Source organism: Eschscholzia californica, unplaced genomic scaffold (assembly GCF_041429995.1).
Source record: "Eschscholzia californica isolate CP2 unplaced genomic scaffold, dmEscCali1.0.p SCAF_4, whole genome shotgun sequence".
In the NCBI taxonomy this organism is placed as follows: domain Eukaryota; kingdom Viridiplantae; phylum Streptophyta; class Magnoliopsida; order Ranunculales; family Papaveraceae; genus Eschscholzia; species Eschscholzia californica.
The window spans coordinates 35730134-35751341 of NW_028238461.1; the positions used below are offsets into that span (position 1 = coordinate 35730134).

Consider the following 21208-nt stretch of genomic DNA (forward strand, 5'->3'; position numbering starts at 1 on the left):
GAAGAATGCATGAACCACGCCTTATGACGAAAGGGGGAGAAAGGACAGATCGCCTGCCGATCCGACCAATAGGGAGGTGGAGAGGGAACAGAAACAATGGATGCAATACCTCCATTAATAACTGACTGATCTGGTGAAATGCCAGGCAATGATGTTCATTCAATCGATCCGATCGGGAGAAAGAGCCACCGCAACCCACCTCATATCTCTACCTCCAAGCCTTCCTTTCGATACAAAGAACTTAATGTCATATAAGGAGCAATATAGTTATTACTGTTGCTTCTTCTGGTATTGCGTCTTTACTATTGGTTGGCGGTTGAACGGCTCATTCCACGTTTCGTATTCCTTTGGATGTACATGAAGACTCCATATGTAACGTCAGTAAGCAGACTCCACATGCAGAGTTATTTAGAGAAACGAAATTAATTATATGGGACGAGGTCCCAATGCAACATCGGTTTTGCGTGGAAGCTGTAAATCGTACACTTCAAGATGTACGTGATAGTACAAGACCTTTTGGTGGTATAACAGTCGTTCTTGGCGGTGATTTTCGACAGATTCTACCCGTTATACCAAAAGGGGTGAGGGAGCAGATTGTGGGGGCCTCATTAAGAAGATCATCTATTTGGAATGCAATTGATGTTGTTACTCTTTCCCAGAATATGCGATTAAGGATTGATGATCCTGCAAATCACATGTTTCGGAATTTTTTACATGAGGTAAATTTTAACAAAACATAAATATCATTTGTTTTTATGTAAAATTGGATTATTTTAAATATTTATAGGTTTTGAACAACTTAAGTTGCATCTATTTTGGTAGGTTGGGTCAAGCTCAGAAGAAAGTTTGAAACTACCATCTTCAATTAACATATGCAATAGTGTGATGGATCTTATTAATGCCATTTATCCAAGGTTGGATGTGGTTGAAACTATTACACCTGATTACTTCACAGAAAGAACTATTTTATCTGCCCGTAATGAAGATGTTTCTGCAATCAATGATGTAACTCTAAATATACTTCCAGGAGAAAAAAAGAGTTATCTCGCGGCTGACAAAATGGTAGAAACAGGATATAACAACTATGACTTGGAAGTTCGCTATCCTAATGAGTTGCTTAATAATCTCAATCCTTCTGGGTTCCCACCATTCAACTTAGAAGTTAAAGTGGGTTGTTCGATTATGTTGTTAAGAAACCTTTCTCCAAAAGATGGACTATGTAATGGAACTAGATTGATGGTGGTCAGGTGTGCGACACGAGTAATTGAAGCTAAAATATTAAATGGAGACAAAGTTGGCAACTTAGTCTTCATTCCAAGAATTTCACTCACACCAACCTCTTCTGATTTGGGCATCCATTTCACAAGACGTCAGTTTCCAATAAAGTTGGCATTTGGAATGACAATAAACAAGTCTCAAGGGCAGTCAGTAAAATATGCTGGGATTGATTTACGAACTCCCGTTTTTAGCCATGGGCAGTTATGTGTAGCTTTTTCTAGATGCACTATCAATAGCAGATTAAATGTGTTACTTCCAGAATCTGAGTCAGATGCTACAACGAATGTTGTTTATAATGAAGTTTTACTCTAGAATTTCCTTTTGCTTTGTTACCATGCGTTGTAAATGTCTTTTTTTTATTACCATTGTAAATGTCTTAAGACTAGGTATCTCCGGCGCCCTGCGGGCGCGGTCAATCCCGTCGGGCTTACGCCAGTCGTGATTAAAGATCTCTGTGGCACACGCACAACGAGTTTAAACATTCACTCGGGGTGCATGTGACACTATTTCTACGTAAAATCGTCGTCTGACGTCACGCAAACCGAGCAAAAACCTAGACGTGATAGCACTGTGGTTTTTATTTTGCTATAATGTGGTGCTCGCACGTCTAGGTTTTTGCTCGGTTCGCGTGACGTCAGACGACGATTTTAATAGTACGAGCGAAGATTTTAATAGTACGAGCACAGTAGGTTCAAGCATTCACTCGGATGCACGTACTATGTTGTCTACGTAAATCGTCGTCTGATGTCACACGGACCGAGCGAAAACCTAGACGTGCTAGCACCACATTAAAATAGAATGAGCGATATTTATCTAATTATATTTAATTTCACGCTCTCTCCTGTCATTATAACACGTTAAAATGACTAAACAAAGAATGATAAGACTTAAGCACGGCAGTTTCATGAATCACCCATTTATTAATCTCCCCACTTTGTTCTCTCTCCCACGATTTCCTCCCATGTTTTAGGAGTTAAATGTTAAATGCTAATAATACCCCTTCAAGTATATTTTTAGATGTTAACCTACATGTTATTTTTGAAAAAAATGAGGGTATGAAAATAATGTGGTAGTTTTGATAACAAATAAACAACCAATTAGATCATGCTTGGAGGCTTCTAAAACGACGGTTTGGATTCACAAATGAAGATTGCACGGTCAAGATTTATAGACAATGTTTATGACATGACAAGAAAACCTAGGTGAATTGTTATGTAGACTGAGATTTATAAAGCCAACTTATGACATGGCAAAAAAACCTAGCTGAACTGTTATATAGATGTTTCATATAGTTAGTTAGTTACAATGTCATTGTTCTTGAATGGAGATTTATATTTATGAATTTTCAGATTCCTTTGCCTCGTGTCGATGAAAAGAAGGAAGTGGTAGAAGATGTTGACAAGAACAGGAGATACGCAATTGACGTTGCAGTTGTTCGGATAATGAAGTGTCGTGAAGTTCTGAGTTACCAACTACTGGTAAAGGAATGTTTCGACAAACTAAACCCAATGTGTAAGGTATCATTAATTTTTCATATTTCATTTTGTTACTAAACAAAAACCTTTCTAACTCTAATTTGATACTAACTTATGACCTTTAACTTAACAATGAACGAACACAGCCTGATACAAGAAGTATCAATACGCAATTGACGTTGCAGTTGTTCGGATAATGAAGTGTCGTGAAGTTCTGAGTTACCAACAACTGGTAAAGGAATGTTTCGACAAACTAAACCCAATGTTTAAGGTATCATTAGTTTTACATATTTCATTTTGTTACTAAACAAAAACCTTTGTAACTCTAATTTGATACTAACTTATGACCTTTAACTTAACAATGAACGAACACAACCTGATACAAGAAGTATCAATACGCAATTGACGTTGCAGTTGTTCGGATAATGAAGTGTCGTGAAGTTCTGAGTTACCAACAACTGGTAAAGGAATGTTTCGACAAACTAAACCCAATGTTTAAGGTATCATTAGTTTTACATATTTCATTTTGTTACTAAACAAAAACCTTTCTAACTCTAATTTGATACTAACTTATGACCTTTAACTTAACAATGAACGAACACAGCCTGATACAAGAACAGGAGATACGCAATTGACGTTGCAGTTGTTCAGATAATGAAGTGTCGTGAAGTTCTGAGTTACCAACTACTGGTAAAGGAATGTTTCGACAAACTAAACCCAATGTTTAAGGTATCATTAATTTTTCATATTTCATTTTGTTACTGAACAAAAACCTTTCTAACTCTAATTTGATACTAACTTATGACCTTTAACTTAACAATGAACGAACACAGCCTGATACAAGAACTATCAAGAAGCGCATAGAGGATCTTATCGCCCGGGACTATTTGGTGAGAGATTTGGAAAACCCTAATTTGTTGAAGTACCTGGCCTGATTCTATTATGAGTTTCTCGTTTCCACTAACAAACAGCTACCTGGTAAAAGATGATATTCGTTAACAACATTCTTGCTAGAAGTTGAAATTCGACAACAGCAACAGGTTTTATAGAGTATGCCCAAGATCTGTGAGGGTATTTCTTGTTTCAAGGTATTGGGAATATAAAAAAAAAGGTGGTCCTGAATTACATTTTGTCATTAGTGCTATATAATTCCACATTGTTACAGAGTTGTATTGTTCGGTTAACTTTCATTGCCGACTTTAAAATACTAGGAAAAATGTATAACATACTCCGTCTGGTACACGTGTTTCACTCTTACTATATTTGAAAGGGTTTACTTTGATCTCTTGTTACAGTTTTTCTCTTTGAAAATACTTGAGTTTGTTCTCTTATGCCTTAATGTTTTTTCCATCAGGGCTGCAGTATTTTTGTTGTTTCAAGATAGAAAGGTCACCTTTTTCATATGGGGGGTGAAATCAAAGTTAATATCTTTTTAATGGAATTCTTAGGCCCTTTTCTAAAGTTATATCGTCTCCCAATGTTAGATAAAATTTCTAACAATATCATTGTTATATCGAGCAACCCAAATTAGGGATTGACGTAGGTGATGTATCAATTGCACACACAGCCCATGGCTACAACCGGGACTGTGACCGGCAATTGAGAGGTACCGTGCCAATTTTTCACGTGGCTCATGTAAAAAAACTTACAGGCATGAAATAATAATAAAGAAATTTAGAATAATGTATGTATTAAAAAGATATTAAATCGTAAATATATTAAACTTAACCTATGAAATTGTTATATAACCAACCTAACATTTCTTTTTTCATTTTCTTATTTATTATTGTTTCCTTCAAGCCTATTATAGAAATAAAAAAAAAACTAAAACTAAAACTCCGAATAAGCATGAAAATGATCGGATGAGAAGATCAATTTTTTCCATTTAAAGAAAATACCTTTCTGACAAGATAATAGGATGTTAGTATTTGAAAACTTAATGGGAAAATTAAACTCTTACTCTTTCCACGAGGAATATCCAAAATTAGAGTTTATTTTGTACTTCGCCACAACAACTAAAATTAGAATAATAAATTTTATAGAGAGGAAATTAAAGTGAGAGATAGAGAAGAAAGAGGAAGAAAGACTTGCATGAAAGAGATACTGAAGAGGGAAAAAGCAAAGATATGGAATTTGCTATCCGAAATTTACTGTGTGAATACTTTAAGTGTCCAAGCATAATTTTGTCTGTTTTCATAATATTTTAGCAGTCTATGTGAGAATTGAGAATTAGTAATTCTAGTACTAACTTCTAACTAGAAATCCATTTTCTGCATAACTTTGGAATTTCTATAAACACCACTGTCATTAAATTTGCATTAAGCTACAAAGCATCCACATAACTTGAATTGGTAAATTCACGTCCAACAGGATTGCCAGACCATGGCGCCTTTAAGATTCGTCCTAGCTTACTGAATCGTGACCACAGCTCAAGGAAGGATATAGCAAACAAACATATTTGGCTCTGCTATCTAAAAATGGCCAACCATTCAGTAAGCTCCCTCGTACACAAATCCACAAACAGTGTCAAATGAACAACAGAGGAAAGCCCCATCAGCTAGCTCCAGGGTTTGGGTCGATGATTTGGAAAAGTGGGTCCCCTCGTAACTTCCCTCATACACAAATCCACAAACAGTGTCAAATGAACAAAAAATCAACCCAAATCAACCATTCAAGAGTGATAAATCAAGAGCCATAATATAATGATAAGCTTTAGGTTCCTTAAAATGAAGGCTGCAACCTTGCTTGATTTCTCTCACCAATTGTGATTTCAAATTAAACAATGCAAAAATATGTTAAAATCATTCATTTCGATAAGATTCAAGTTCAACCAGTTCTCGCTTTCAAATGGTGATCTCCTACAGTCAAGAAAACGTGTTTTCCTATCTCTACCTCAACTGCAGGCTGATCCTCCATGCAATCTATCTTGATCTGCAAAATCATCAAAATTGGAAAGAGTGCAGTGCAACTGCATGTTTAGAAAAAGAATAGGGAAAAAAAATATAGCAATAAGGCGATAACACCGACGAACCTTGCCGTTTCCAGACTGAAATTGTGATTTCAAATTTGAATGATCCCTAGATAGCAAATACGTCTTTAAGCCTTCTGCATATTTCACATTTCCTGGCATGATAAAGAAAATGGCTAATTGGAACTGAAGGAATAAAAGAACCCGAGTTCATATATATAACCGAGTGATGGAATGAACAAAGAAACTTTGTCGAAATTTTACCAGAGTACAAAGCAACTAAAGCATCTGAATTGAACATCAGTGCTTGCTTTGACAATCTAATTGTGAACGCCAATTCAGAAATATCATGGAACACCTCTTCACAGAGTATGACCTGCAAGATAATAATGCATATATAAATAGATTTGTCTTTAGATAATCCAACAAGACTTGGCATCGACAGAATATTTCAAATTAAGCTTTTGATGAAATGGGTGGTTCCATCCCTTGGAATTCTAGTTTTTTTGTATTCAGGCGCAAAGTACATGGAAATTGTTTCTTGCAATGAGGTGTAACTTTTCAATGAACATCACTTATTTGGTACTTTTAGCAAATTATTTTACGTAAGTGGACAGATTTGATTAGAGGATTCATCTTCCCTTAATAATTAGGCTAGTGAGTCAATCGGGCTCGGTCTCATGGGTGGCCCTAGAGTTTGGGAACTTGGCCGAGTTTTCAGCAGAGTGGCTCAGTAGTCACTAAACTGGCTTGGGGACCTTCCCTTATTAGAATTGATTCATACATATGATTAAGACAAACTGAGAAATTCTTTAGAATAACTCGGGCCAAACAGGCAGTAATGACGATTCTACTTACAGCATGGGGCGGAGCCATAGATGAAGGAAGCAGAGGAACACCAAGTGCCTCCTTGATATAGGATTCCTGCACTCGACACAAAACAATTCACTACTCCGGAAACAACTGTTGCTCATCACATGTCCAAAACGATAGTATATACTATGTAATCGTGATAGACGAGTCTGTCTTCTCATAGTACAATTCAAATTATGCCAAATAGAAGATAATATCCAAAATATATTTCACGAAATAGTTGATTGTATCAGGCTTACCTGTGAGTTGACAACATGCTGCAAAATAGACTTATCATCATCCAACGACTCGAAGTACACCTCAACCATATCTGTTGGTTCCAACCCAGCTTTCTTCCGTAATTTCTGAATTCTATTTACAACCTGTGGTAAGTTCACAAAAAATATATATTTAAACGTATGCACTTTTGCAAAGTATTACAAATTTACAACTTGTGGTAACTTCATACTATGTTGGCATATGGAAAACAGGAAACACAATGAAGTTGCACTAGAAATGAAAATTATTAACTAAGGTATGATTTGGAATCGAGAACATCTATGTAGGTAATGTTTTGCTAAGTGAATATCATTCTAAGAGATTCAATAATTACCTCACGAGCCACCCCAGCCTCAAACAATGACTTGTCTGGAACCAGATCCAAGATCACCAAAACATCACCTAGAGTTAAACAAGCAAACAGTAAGTAAGAAATATTCACAATCACGAACTTAGAAAGACTTGATCAGCTAACTCCTACCATCTCCAGCAGCGTCTATTTCAGTTTCTGCGAAATCATCAGGACGCTTGAACTCCCGAACAACCTGAAAGTTCAAGTATATTCTCTAGCAAACACTAACCAGGGGGAGAAAGAGGTATTGCATACAAGAAGACATGATTCTGTACCTTAATATCAGTGAGCTTTAAGCAGTGTCCAGCGAAAGTAACCTCACCGGCACTCTCGAATTTTAAGATGTCGGCCTGAGTCATGGCCTTAACTTCTTTAGCAACAATCCCCATGGATTTTCCCAAACGTTTTCCTAAAACACTAAGTGAACACATTTTGGGAAGTAGAATCAGTATTTATTCGAAATGCATTTTGACCAACCTTTACGAAAAAACTGTTCAAGAAGTACCTGAAGTCGGGCTCTGCACGTAAAGAAGCATACTTTAAAGGATCATTGCAGGGAACAACTTCTCGTACGTTTAGCTCCTCCAGCACATACTAAATTGAAAACGGAAATCAGTAAGTTACAAAATTGAGATTGTTAGAAAAGTTTCTGCAAAAACTGCAGCACGGAAGACAGAATATAATGCAGAAGAAATGAACGATAACAACCCCAATATTAATGTAGTTGTAGAAACAACACATTAAGAATAACAACGTTGACGGCAAACAAATGTTAAAATGTAATCAAGAGGTAAACAGACTCCATAGAAATAACAAGTTCCCCGAAATCTGGCAGTACACAAGGCCTGATACACTGGTAATACTCAGTGGGTGCATGGCTTGGTATTTCCAACAATATCTTTCAATTTCACTGATTGCTGAAATGAAAACTTTTAGTTATTTTATCAAAGCTACACATACTGATCATCTATTACTTTAGTCTTCCAATGAACAGATATCTCAGGCTAAAATGAACCCTTCAACTTATCGGTAATTACATAAGGAACCCCAGTAGTAATGAAATGGTGAAAGAAGCAAAGCATGTCAAATTTTCGCCACAATTTTATTGACACGAGAGTTGCTTCAACTCTAATCTGGTACCCCAATAATTTGACATATGCTGTCATGAAGTAAAGTAATAGAAGAGTAACAAGTCAACAACTACTCGTTACTCAAGTTACATATATATATATATAGCTTTTGTGAAAATGAAACCAATACCTCTCTTAGTTTCCCGCCAATATCTTCAAGAAAGTCTAAATCTGGATGAACTACAATCATTTTTCTGCAGATGGTAAAAGTAAAGGTGATAAAACAGTTATTAAGAACCAGAAGAAAAAAATGAGTTGGTAAAAAAAAGAACAAGCATACCTAAGCGGAGTTTTCAGAGGTTTGTTGTGGCGCTCTCGAATGTTTCTTGCCAAATCAATAACTGTCATCATCCTTGTAACACTGCGTTCAATACGTTCCTCTCTCTACAGAATGATGATTGTGATGCAAATTAGTAGATTATTTTTTGAAGTTCAGTACATTGTATTGGAAAGAAAACTGTATAACTGGAACAGGATTTGTGCGCATACTCCCACAATTTCGGGGGCACCCTACAGGACTAATCAACACAGAAAAATACAATGGCGATGTGATAGCTTCCCAGTTGGAAAACAGAACTTTTAAACGTAAGGATTTCCCATCTGTAAAAGTGAAGGACGGCCGGACAGGTAAGAAGTTACAAAACATGTGTTTTCAGAACAATGATAAGCTAGTTCACAAGGTCTTCAAGCGCTAGCATTCCACGGGACACAAACCTCGGAACTTCTTTTATAGATAACTTTGCCGAAGAAGTCTTTAATACTGACTCAACCTCCTAGAACTTACAACCTGGGAACACCTAATAACATTAGGAGTATTTAGACATAAAAAAAACTCAGTCTATCGTCTAATACATAATAATTAACCCTAGGGTTAAATAACCTCCTCTCTTCTGCACTTCTACGGGAGTTCTATTACTTTCTCATACTTCAACTCACCACGACTCCTTCAAAAGCTTTCTTTACGAACAATAGATTTTCTGTACTTTACAAGACCAGACTAATTAAAACTTATCTAGTTAAAATTACTACTCGATTTGTGTTCTTAAGAAATGAATAGCTGTCAACATATATGATATTTGGATGAGATAATCGCTGATTCACTCTCAACTTATATTTGCTGATATTTTCATCTCCCAACACTATGATTTCAGGGGTACTCCACCTATAGCTTGAGGTTTTGTTACCTTAAGAATTACTGAAGTGAAAACTAAATATAAAAGTATTACAATTTAGAGTCTATTTCTTAATCGAGTTTTAGTTTTAAGGATATTATATTTTTGTGTTCACTATCATTCGAATATAAAAAATTGATAAATTTTCAAAACTAGTTGATATATAAAATAATTACTTAATTACAATTGATTTTCCAATTTAGATTCCATATCATTAAGTACCTTTCCAACTGCCTGAGGAAACGTGCAATAGTGAATGCTATCCTCTGCCCCCTCGGAAACCTTCCGCAGATTCTGGTAAAGAATTTCAGTGAAGAATGGGGTGAATGGAGCCATCACCTTGCATGTTGTCAGAAGGACCTGGTTCCAAATTCAAATACTTGAGATATTAGCATGCTTTTGGGGTATAAATTGGCAATTAAGCAATAACTGACAGATATGGACTCCATACGTGGTACAAAGTTGAGAGCGCTGTCCTGCAATCTTCTTCTCCTGTACGGCCTTTTAGTCTCTTACGGTTGAACCGTACATATATATTTGTTAAATTGTCGATGAACTTCAATAGATAAGGAACCACCTGTCGAGAAAAGAGAAAGAAATAACATATCATTCACCTTAACGTTGTCAATATGCCAGTCCATGGGCTTGCATATTTGATATTATTGTCGGAAGAAAAGATAACCAGGAAGACCTTGGCAAGTAACAACTAAACAACTTTTGAAGACATAAGGAGTACCGTGTATAGTCTATATGCATCCATTTCTTGGCGAACAAAATGAACCAGACTTTCTGTTGCTGAGTTAATCCACTGATCGAGAACGTTAGATGACATCTGGAGTGTGAGTTGATCAATAGGAACAAATGGTGCAAGGCCCTCGACCTCAAGTCTTAGGGCATTCTGAACAAGGAACCTATATGCATTATACCAAGGAAGAAAAACATCTTTAACCTGCAAAATACAGGAAGAGGTTCAATTTTAGTAGTACAGAAAATACACAAGACGACCTCTGTAAATAAAATTTTCAAACTTCAGATCAGTAAAGAGAAGAAAATGATCGAGACCAAGTGAAACCCAAATATGCAAGATTGTGCTATAAATACTACTCACAACACTGTAAACTCCCTTCGATTTGAACCGTAAAGGTTCCGCACGCACAACTGGAGAATTTATAACATATAGCCTCAGTGCATCCTGTACAACAGAAACTTTATTATAGCACAATAGAGAATTAACAAATATCATGAGCAGACAGGTATATGATATACATAGAGATAGAATCACAGAGATTAGTCAAACTTACAGCCCCATGAGTGTCTAAGACTTCAGAAGGGGGAGGGTAGTTCTTCAATCTTTTACTCATTTTCTTCCCATCAGCGGCCAAGACAAGACCATTACAAATGAGATTCCTGAACGCTGGTTTTCCAAATAATGCTGTAGACAACACCATAAGGGTATAGAACCTGCAAAAGTGTGCAAGTACAACCAAAAATGAGATATCTGTACAGAATCTACAGATTTACTATTTTAATTTTTTTAAATAAGACACTTGACCCATCCAAAATGAAGAAAATAGAAAGTGCAAGTACCAAATGAAACATTTGGAATATGAGAAACTCACCATCCACGGGTTTGATCTAGCCCTTCAGCAACAAAATGCCCGGGGAAGTTATTCTCAAATAGTTCAACATTCTCAAATGGGTAATGGATATATGCATAAGGCATGGACCCACTCTCGAACCAGCAATCAAATACCTGTGAAGACAACAGGTATCAATGATCTGCAGGATCAAATTCTTAGACGACGTAAATGAAAGAGTTTGTTAATGCCAATAAAACACGAATTAATGCTGATATGAACGTTACAGCCAGCTAACAAATAAAAATGCTAAGGTTTCTGAAATTTTTCTATGCATATAGGATTCTTATCTTCAGTAGTTTCTTATTTGAGTAGGTTGCTTAATTTGAATGGTTTTTTCTAAGGGTTAATTTGAATTACGAGCGTACACTTACTTTCCTAGTTTAGGGGTTTCTTAGTTGATCAGAATTAGGATCTTCTGCAAACAGGGAAATCGGATAAGAAGTCATTAACATAGGTATAGATGATAAGACATGGATGAATTCACTGCTTTGCTGGAGAGATGGATGTTCTTTTTCTGATTTTCTAATTTTCTTAATTTTGTAGCGCAATATAGATTTTATTGGTGAAACATCTTCGAAGCTAAGAAGCTTCTACCTAGAGATTCAGAATAAATAGACCATCGCATTCCCCAAGATACCAGTTGAACTTACGTCATCCACACGTCGAAGCACTCCAAACTCAGGGCCACGACTTGATGGGATAGTTATATCATCAATCTTATGACGATGCAAATCGGTCACCTGTGGAGAAAGAAAAGTTATCAGTAAATATCATATTTGCGCGTGAAGAAATTAACCATGAATATATCAGCTGATTTCTCAGGATGGCATTACAGGAGTTACGAGAAAATTCCAAATGACCACCTCTTCATTCACTGCAGTAAGGCAACCAATCTTTGGTCGTACTTTGGGAATAACTCTGGGTTCAATGGTGTGCTCCAAACTCTTTTCGCAAGATTGTGGAACATTGGAGCAGGCTGGGCCATAGAGAACTAAGAAAGATCTTTGGAATCTTATTCCAAGTGCTATAGTATGGTCTATTTGGAAGTTCAGGAACTCTTGTACCTTCAAAGAGTGTAACGCCCCCAGCAGTATTGAAAATGAGGATGTTCTAGGGCTTTTATATCATTGGTCTAGAAACTTGTCTTGTGCTAAAAGCCTAATCCTCTTGGATTTTATTTTGAATTGGAAGGGGATTATGATGTAGCTTGTTCTTCATAATCCCATTCCTTTGTATTCTTTTATCCTTCTCATTTAAGATTAATTCAAACTTTAAAAAAAAAAGTAAAAAAGAAAGGTGTTAACAATGGGGAACTCATCGCTTTTGTCAACTTACATTCTAGAGATGCCATGTTATCTGAAAATTGGTTTACAAAGAAGAAATTATTATTCCGGAAAGCACTTCTATAGATGCCATGTTATTCAAAAGTGCAGTGTACATCGTCGACATACTTTCAGATTTCACAACATACCAAAGTGGCTAACACCTTTAAGTTGACTGCATAATGGTAAAAAGCAATACATATATATCGGAAATTATACTCAAACCATAAGTTGAACCAATTATTGGTTTACCAAAGACAAATGTTGCTCTCTACCTATATGAAAAAACAGATGTTTTGGACCACGTAATAAGTAACTTCTCTAAATCTCAACCGTGCAATTTTCTTTATTAATCTTGGCCTTCCATTAGTTTTAATCTTAAGATTAGAAACAAAAGACAAGTCAAATAACTCCACACAATTTACTCTAATCCTTCATCCCTCTTCACAATCTAACTTTTATATATAACTAATCCTTCCGGTCATTCATTTTAGAAGAAAAATAATAATTCAACTTCAACTAAAAGAAATACATAGTTACTCTTTGGTAATTTTTGCTTGTACCAAAGGGTCAGGTAATACATAGTTTATTAATAAATAAACGACTAAAAAATAAAGCAGAGATACAAAAATAGGTAACAAACCTTAGCACCAGAAAGTTTTTCAAGCTTCGCAATAGAGTCGATGACAACCTTTTCCTCGCCATCCTCACTGATCCAAATAGGAAGAGGTGTACCCCAGAATCTACTTCTGCTAACAGCCCAGTCTCTAGCATTTTCAAGCCAATTGTGGAAACGTTTTTCCTGTATAAGATATCGATGTCCTTTTACTTTTTTTTTTTTGAAAACTTTGAATTAATATTGAGGAAAAAGAATGAAAGACTGTACAAAACGATAGGGGTGGGGGGGGGGGGGGGGGGGGGATCCACTAATTACATGTCTCTCATTATGCCCCCCCCCCCCCCCCCCCCAGTTCGACAAAAAGTCAATAAACGAGTAACCCCTAGCCCAAGTGTCCTTTTACTTTAGATTCATACTTCATGCTATCCTCAAGAAAATGTAAATAAGATAAACATAAAGTGAAGCTTATTAACGAACAATAACTCAGAGATATCGCAAAACAAAGGGAGGAGATCTTTAACTCCTGCTGACTATTCAGATACAACAAGTATGAGAATGTATGCAGGAAAATAAAGAAAAAAATAAGCCTAATGATATCTACGGAAGAAGTTAAGAACAGCAAACCTTAACAAAATCAGGAACCCAATAAGTCATTTTGTTATTTTCTAGCAACTGGTCTTTCAACTTTTCCACCGCGACAAACCTGCAAATGGGTCCACGGATATAGAGAGACACCAATATAAAATATGAAGTGCCAGTTTGTATTTCATAAGATCAGAGCTGCGACTAAGACAGGCACAGCCAAACCAACCAAAATGAAAAGTAAAAATAAGAAGCTGAATGGTTAAACAAAAGTACAAATGATGGTGCGTCATCTACACCTTACTCCAAACACACAACTAAAGATAGGGAGCTAGTACATATGAATTCTGTATAATTCTTCTAGACACTCTAAAATACACAATGTTACAGTCATCTGGTCCATAACTGCTCAGTTCAAACTGTCAGAGTGTCAGTGTCACCTATAGTTAGTTTTGGGGGTGTATGTAACAACACTGCAATGACAAATAGCCTCATTTCCGTCTGACTCCTATAACTTGCTAATAGAAGAATACAATCAATATTTTCAGTTCGCCCAAACAAGATAAGAATAAAAACTTAAATAATGTCATGAAAAGGCCAACTTTGCCAACGAACATGAAATAAAGATTTTCACAATAGAAAGCACCTGTAGACACGAATCCACACATGATGTTATAAGATTGATCCAAGCAAAAAATTTAGAGCAGAATACTATTATTACAAAATCAAAATATAACTTCAAATGAACAGAAAAATATGATATTAAATGACCTGAACTTACCAGCTTGGAACTGCTCTATAGATAAGAGGTGTTTCAGATCTTTCACAAAAAGGGTAAGAATGGGTCAATGTTTGATATTTGACAAGCCTGCCTTTTGCCTGTAGAGATTTGGAATCACAAAATATGAATATTTGGTTGACAAAATTCTATGACTCGCAAAACAATTACAGATATCCGAATAAAAAAAATAGTTGGCATTCAGTTACTGGCTAAGGCACTATCTAAAAAGAGTAATATGATCTTATTAATACAAATGCTAAGGAGTCGATAATTGTCAATCTTACCTTCACAGCATTGATGATATCTTTATCTGCTTCCTTGACATAACGGTTCTTAAAATCAGAAACTCTGTTTGTAAAGCATCCATCATCATCCACTGCTACAACTAGTTTCTCTCCCTATTCAAGTTAAATTAACGACAACAGTGAGAAGAGAAAAACTATCAAGAGATCACATTTTTTATAAAGGAAATAATAAGAGGAATTTTTTTGAAAAAAAATAATAAGAGGAATTGATCTTTGGGTTTGCTTCAGTTCAAGAAAACTGAACAGCTGCACTCATACGTTATTAGGAGCTTGAGAGACTTAAATATAGAAAGATAACAAGTAATAGAAACAAAACCTTTGTAATTATTTGATTTTCAAGGCAGACACGGTAATCCTCTTCTCCAAATGCAGGAGCACAGTGAACAACACCAGTTCCACTATCATCGGTAACGTAATTATCTGCAACAACTTTAAATGCTACGTCCGAGAACTCCGTGAAATACTCAAATAGTGGAACATACCTGCATTAAACAAAAATGTATAACATCCCAACAGAGATCAACACCGGAGAAGAAAAGAAGCCAACTAACAATCTAACAGCCGCTGGTAAACAAAACATGAAATTCTTATTTAAGTGACCAACATTGGGGACATAAGAAACGCAACAAGCCACCGAAAGTTTGGTTTATTGGTCAAAATTATACTGATAGTCTGATAATGAATTTAAAACGAAGTAGAAGAGAATGCTCACTTCAACCCAACCAGGGAAGCACCAGTTATTTTTTCCAATAACTCATAAGATCCAGAATCAGCCTTCTTTTCAGCTGTTTCACCGGTCGAGCCCTTGCTCTTAGACTTTGAATTTTTTGTCTCTTGAACTGGACCATTAGTAGGAGTGTCTGGCTTTGATTTCTTAGTGTTGCTAGGCAGCTGAGACAGCCTGCACTCAGCAACAACATAGACTGATCCAGACAATTTATCACGTACCTGTTTGTTCTCCCAATCAGTTAGATGCGAGTATGATACATAACGGCAGAAGTATCTAAAACTGTAACGAGAGAACTGATATTCACCTATTACTCGACATAAATACATAATATGTTCTCGTGAATCAATATGACATATAGCCTACCTATTATGTAATTCTATATAGACAAGTCTATGAAGTCTGAAGCTCAATCTCAACTCTTAACTTTAAAGATTCTCCATTACTAACATTATGCAGACCACTTACATAGGCGAAATTTGCATTTACACGGGCGAAATTTCAGCTTCAGACAACAAATAGTCAAACAAATGGAATTGTTCACTAACTCTGTAACGATATCAAATCAACTGACCTTCACATAGACAAAATTTGCATTTACACATAAGCAAAGATTACTAGGAAGCGTCCACGGAGTTGTCGTCCATGCAACAAGAGAAGCATTATGAGAATCACCAACTATTGGGAAAGACACCATAATTTCAGGGTCCGATACATCCTATTTCAATTGAGAAAGTCACAACAAAGCCTGTTAGTACGAGTGAATATTCTCTATTTAGAAGAAAAAAAAAGTTGTACGAGTACCTTATAGTTGCTATTGGCTTCAAAATTTGAAAGTGGTGTTTTTAGGCCCGTGCTGTATGGCATTACCTGCAAGAAGAATCATTTAGCTACACAACAATATGCTACCAACAAGAGTGGAAAATGTAAACCCAAAGAGACATATAGTTACGATTAAGAGCAAGATATGCACATCATGTACCAACTGATATAGCCATTGCAACTTGCAAGCACCACATTCAAATACAAATTTAATTTCATGTTTAGCAACTATTTAAGCCTCAAACATCATCATATTACACTGTTTTTCACCATTTTACCTTTTGGGTATCATCCAACAGAATAAAGAATCTGTAATATGCTGTTGCTACACTCAATCGGAAAAATGGACAACGTTTTGAACTTTGCTAAACAAACTCTTCAATGACAAATTTAGATTGTGCTACCCCTAATGTAGCATAAATACTATAACATAATCTAGAAAATTCTTCATCTTAATTCAGAGCCTCAGATAATCAATGAAAAAATGGAACTCAAGTATGCATTAATTTACTGTTTTTTAAACAGGAGAAGATGGTAATACCTTAAATCCTTTATAAACCAATCCCTTTTCAAACAACTGGGAGAAAACCCACCAAACACTTTCCATAAACTTAAGATCCATCGTCTTATAGTCATTTTTGAAGTCAATCCATCTTCCCATCCTAGTAACAGTCTTTTCCCATTCTGAAACATACCTAGTAACGATACTCCTACATTCTTCGTTATACTTATCAATCCCTAATTCCAGAACTTGAGATCTAGTTTTAATCCCTAATTTCTTATCAATTTCAAATTCAATCGGCAATCCATGACAATCCCAACCAAATCTCCTGGTTACATGATGTCCAATCATGGTCTGGTACCGAGTAACAATATCTTTGATTGTTCCGGCGAGAAGATGACCGTAGTGCGGTAATCCAGTTGCAAATGGAGGACCATCATAGAAAATGAACTCAGGTAGATGTTCAGTTCGTTTTAGCTGGTTTTCAAAAGCTTTAATCTCGTCCCATAACTTCAAAATCTTCTCTTCTTCCTTTGGGAATGAATAATCTTTTCCTTCAGGGATCACCTCCATGGTTGAAGAACTGCCAAGGAGGAAGGTGGGAAATTAGGGTTAGGGTTTTAACAAGAAAGAGAAAGAAATGAGAGGGTTTTGGTAACGACAGCCTTCGGTCGCTTCAATGTGGCGTTGAATATGAAGTTCAGATTTCGGCCTCGTTTGGCAACACCAAACAAATAAAAAGTACTTTAACTTATAGAAGTACTTATGTTTATAAAGTTAGTTCGACAAAACGCATATTAAAAAAAACCAACGCTTTCGAGAAATAAGATAATGTTCCGGTGGTGTAAGATTTTAAAATAAAAATGTGTTGTTTTGACAGATTATCTGGGGTGCAAAATTGTAAACGAAAACTATCTTATTCTTCATCTTCCACCGTCAATTCCACCCACTATCACTATTTTCCCCTATTTTTCTCTTCTCTCCTCCCATCACAATCTTTATTTATCATTTTTTTCTCTACTTTTCTCTTTGTCCCATATTCTTTCTCATCTTCTCGCGAAGGAGAGGATCTCCTTCGCCGGAAACTGATCTGGTTTGGGGCGTCTCCGCAAACCAGATTGGATTGGTTTTAGAGGATTCCCTCCAAAATCAAAAACTGGTTGGGGAATTACCCAAACCATGTCGTTTTGCGGAAAGATGAGATAGGAAGGAGGATAGAGAAAGAGAAAGGAAGAGAGAGAAATAATTGACCAATTTTTGACAAAGTCGTTGCACCCCGGAAAATATTTGTGTTTCCCCAAAATGTTGGCCTTTAAAAATCAAAGGATCGCGATGATCCATATAATAGTCATCTTTGACCAAGTCAAGAAGTCAGCGAATGGGGTATGCATACCACTGTCTGATTCATACAGACAAATGTTTAGTTTCCTCCGTTGATGATCTGTGAACCTCGGGCTTCTGTAAAAAAAATGATATAACAATGCATCACCACTTCATTAGTCATTTTTGGAAAATAATAGTGAAAATGAGGAGGTTCTGAAAGAGTTGGAGCATAAACTTTGTCATTGTTGGAATGTTTTTAGTAATATCATGGAGTCCGAGTTTTCTTCTTTGTTATTTCTCCGTTGAGGAGGAATATATATTGCTTGATGAAAAATTGTACCAAATCCACTGTTTCAGACAACATTTTTTGAGGAAATATCTTATTCATCAGTATTCAACGATAACTCTTGTGAGACTCGATCGTAGATGACAACATATATCATGCTTTTGGTTGGTCTGATTTAATGAGATTTCGATCCATGCAACCGAACTCTAGGGAATTGCTTGTGAACAAACTATATTTGATTTAGGTAAAGAAGATTGGAGACTCGACAATCCTTAGCTTGCTCTTCTTTAGCCAAGTAGATATTTCTCCTGAAAATTTTAGGTATACATATGATAGATGTAGAAATGAAACCAAATTGTTCATGAAAACAAATACAATATGATACATGATTTCTGGAATAACCAAGTTGAAGCATCAGAAAATTAACTACTTACCCATCACCCAATCACTAGAATTTTGCACAAAATGTTACAGTGAATTCTTGAGAGGCTTAAGAGATGTAGAACCTTTGGAGTGAAAGAAAAAAAAATGAACATTCAGAACCAAAACGATATGCAGTTTATGTATCTTGTTAACCATGAAGAGTTAAGTCGAAAAAGTTGAATCAATCTTACTTCCTGTTTCATATTATTTGACACGCTTATGTTAGGTTTCGTGTGCATGTGAGATTTCTCATATATCTTCTATGCAAATAAGACACCAGTACTTGAGTAGTACCTTTTCGCACTTTTCATTTTATATGCAAGTTACAAATAAAGAAATAAAAAACCTTGAATTCATTTATTTCTCCTATATGATAGGACATGTTCCATAAACACCAGTTATCAAATGAGCATCTAACATAGGCATTACGTGTGGTTGTTTTTTCAGATTATCAAATAAGGAAGGCTTCATATAGTTGTAACCGTTTTTTATTTAGAAGGCAAGGTATACTTCTTATGTTTTTTTAAGTGAAATGATATTTAATGAAGTATATGGCCTAAGCGACACATATTATAGATTTATTATTCGTGAAAAGTAGTAATGTTGAAGGTGATCGGGGCACAAAAAATTAACCGATCTCATTTCAATCTAAACTCTTCAGAGAGGCTCTTATACTGCATCTTTGAAAATATTCCCAGAACGGCTTATCATTTCAAGCCAACTAACGTTAAATTACAGAAGTAGATTGTTATTTGAGCCCATCATTGTGGTAGTGATGTTTTATAAATTTGGGGCCCCAGAATAAGGAAGGACAAGAAAGCTGATATCCATAGTGACACAAAAGAACTTCAACAGAATTAGGATTATGAAAAGGGTGGTGATTCATTGAGCTCGAGCTCATACCATGAGGTATGAGCTCGAGCTGGGAAGGGAAAGTAAATCCCACGGAAGCAATTCTTTAGTTATTGACAGCTAGCATCCTAGGTTGTTGGAAAGGGCAAGTTAAATATACATGGAAATAGCCCATTTAAACGAATTTATTTACAAAGAATGCCATTCACTTTAACTTTAACTCTCTCCTCCTACACGTTCTCTTATGGGGCAGTATAATTTCACCAATCGAAATCTAATGATTTACATATTGGCACATGCCAATTTCATGTGTCACCTTTTTTTGTTTATATTTTACAAAACAATGAGTTTTTTTTTATTTTTTGCATATAAACAAGGAGTATTTTGTTACATGAAATTTACTAATTATTTTGCAAGTAAGAATGTAATATTTAAAATTGTAGTATCAAACTTATAGGATATGGTCAGAAGATTTTACTCATTTGAATTTAATTTTACCCAAAGCAAATTCTAAATTTAGTGTTATTCTTAGACTAATTGTTCTATGCGATTATGCCTAAAGTATTTTGAACTAATATAGGTGAAACAGCGTTGACCCTAACACATAGTTTTGGCATCTCTTAATGAATTCCTTGACAAGGATATAGTCTTCTATTTTGACCGGTCAATTTAGGTCGACCATATTTGATCTACCAACCAATATTGCATAATGTAATATATTGAAGGTTATTCTAAATCGATTTTATCAAAAATTCTATTTATAAACTAAAACATCCCTCCACATGAAAATACTACTGGGTCTACCATTGGAAATTTCAATGTCTTCTCCTCCAAAAACTAGAATTATAATTAGCCAAACAAATCGAAGGACAAAGTGACACATGAAATTACTAGAATTATAATTAGCCAAACCAATTCAAAGAGAAAGTGACACATGAAATTGGCATGTGCCAATATGTGAATCATTAGATTTCAATTGGTGGAACTATACTGCCCCATAAGAGAACATGTAGGAGAAGAGTTATTAAAGTCAATGGCATGCTTTGTAAATAAATTCATTTAAATGGTCTATTTCCATGTATATTCAGCTTGCGCTTTCCAACAACCTAGGATGCTAGCTGTCAATAACTAAAGAATTGCTTCCGTTCCGGGATTTACTTTCCCTTCCCAGTGAATCAACGACCAGCAGCTCGAGCTCAATGAATCACTATCCTACGAAAAAGATTAAAATGACGATTTGGTTGCTACAAACCCATGGTTAATAATATCATTACTATTTAACTATAGTGAGTTAACAAAATCTCATCTTTTTGTAAGCTTTTTGGTGTTTATATAACTCTGCTTTTATTTCTCTCTTCCTCTTTTAAATCATGGTGTGGACACTGCAGCTCTAGTTCTTTAAATCTCTCAAGATATTTATAGAGAGATTCTCCTTCTTGTTGCACAAAATTGTTAAGACTTTGCCTTAAAGAGGTGGTTTTGTGCTTGGGAAAGAATTTCAAAAGGAATAAACTGGTT

The 21208-nt window shown here is 35.7% G+C and overlaps 2 protein-coding genes across 2 annotated transcripts; one reads left to right on the forward strand and one right to left on the reverse strand.

Moving 5' to 3' along the window:
* Positions 1–446: 446 nt before the first annotated feature.
* On the forward strand, positions 447–3688 carry LOC147544343 (uncharacterized). The gene is made up of 4 exons (XM_086635682.1): positions 447–719; positions 823–1578; positions 2628–2756; positions 3587–3688. Exons 1-4 carry the CDS (start codon positions 447–449, stop codon positions 3686–3688), a joined length of 1260 nt encoding a protein of 419 aa, XP_086491808.1.
* Positions 3689–5395: 1707 nt separating this feature from the next.
* LOC147544344 (tRNA synthetase class I (I, L, M and V) family protein) lies at positions 5396–17693 on the reverse strand. Its single transcript, XM_086632220.1, has 27 exons — positions 16846–17693; positions 16287–16352; positions 16057–16200; positions 15468–15703; positions 15072–15237; positions 14735–14848; positions 14451–14548; positions 13712–13790; positions 13112–13270; positions 11797–11886; positions 11126–11259; positions 10808–10967; positions 10615–10698; positions 10243–10455; positions 9958–10083; positions 9729–9866; positions 8615–8718; positions 8465–8528; positions 7710–7798; positions 7480–7621; positions 7334–7397; positions 7187–7254; positions 6834–6956; positions 6580–6645; positions 5986–6097; positions 5785–5876; positions 5396–5684 (listed from the first exon to the last, which is right to left on the reverse strand). The coding sequence occupies exons 1-27, from the start codon at positions 17377–17379 to the stop codon at positions 5580–5582; spliced, it is 3570 nt and encodes a 1189-aa protein (XP_086488346.1). The 5' UTR covers positions 17380–17693; the 3' UTR covers positions 5396–5579.
* Positions 17694–21208: the final 3515 nt, after the last annotated feature.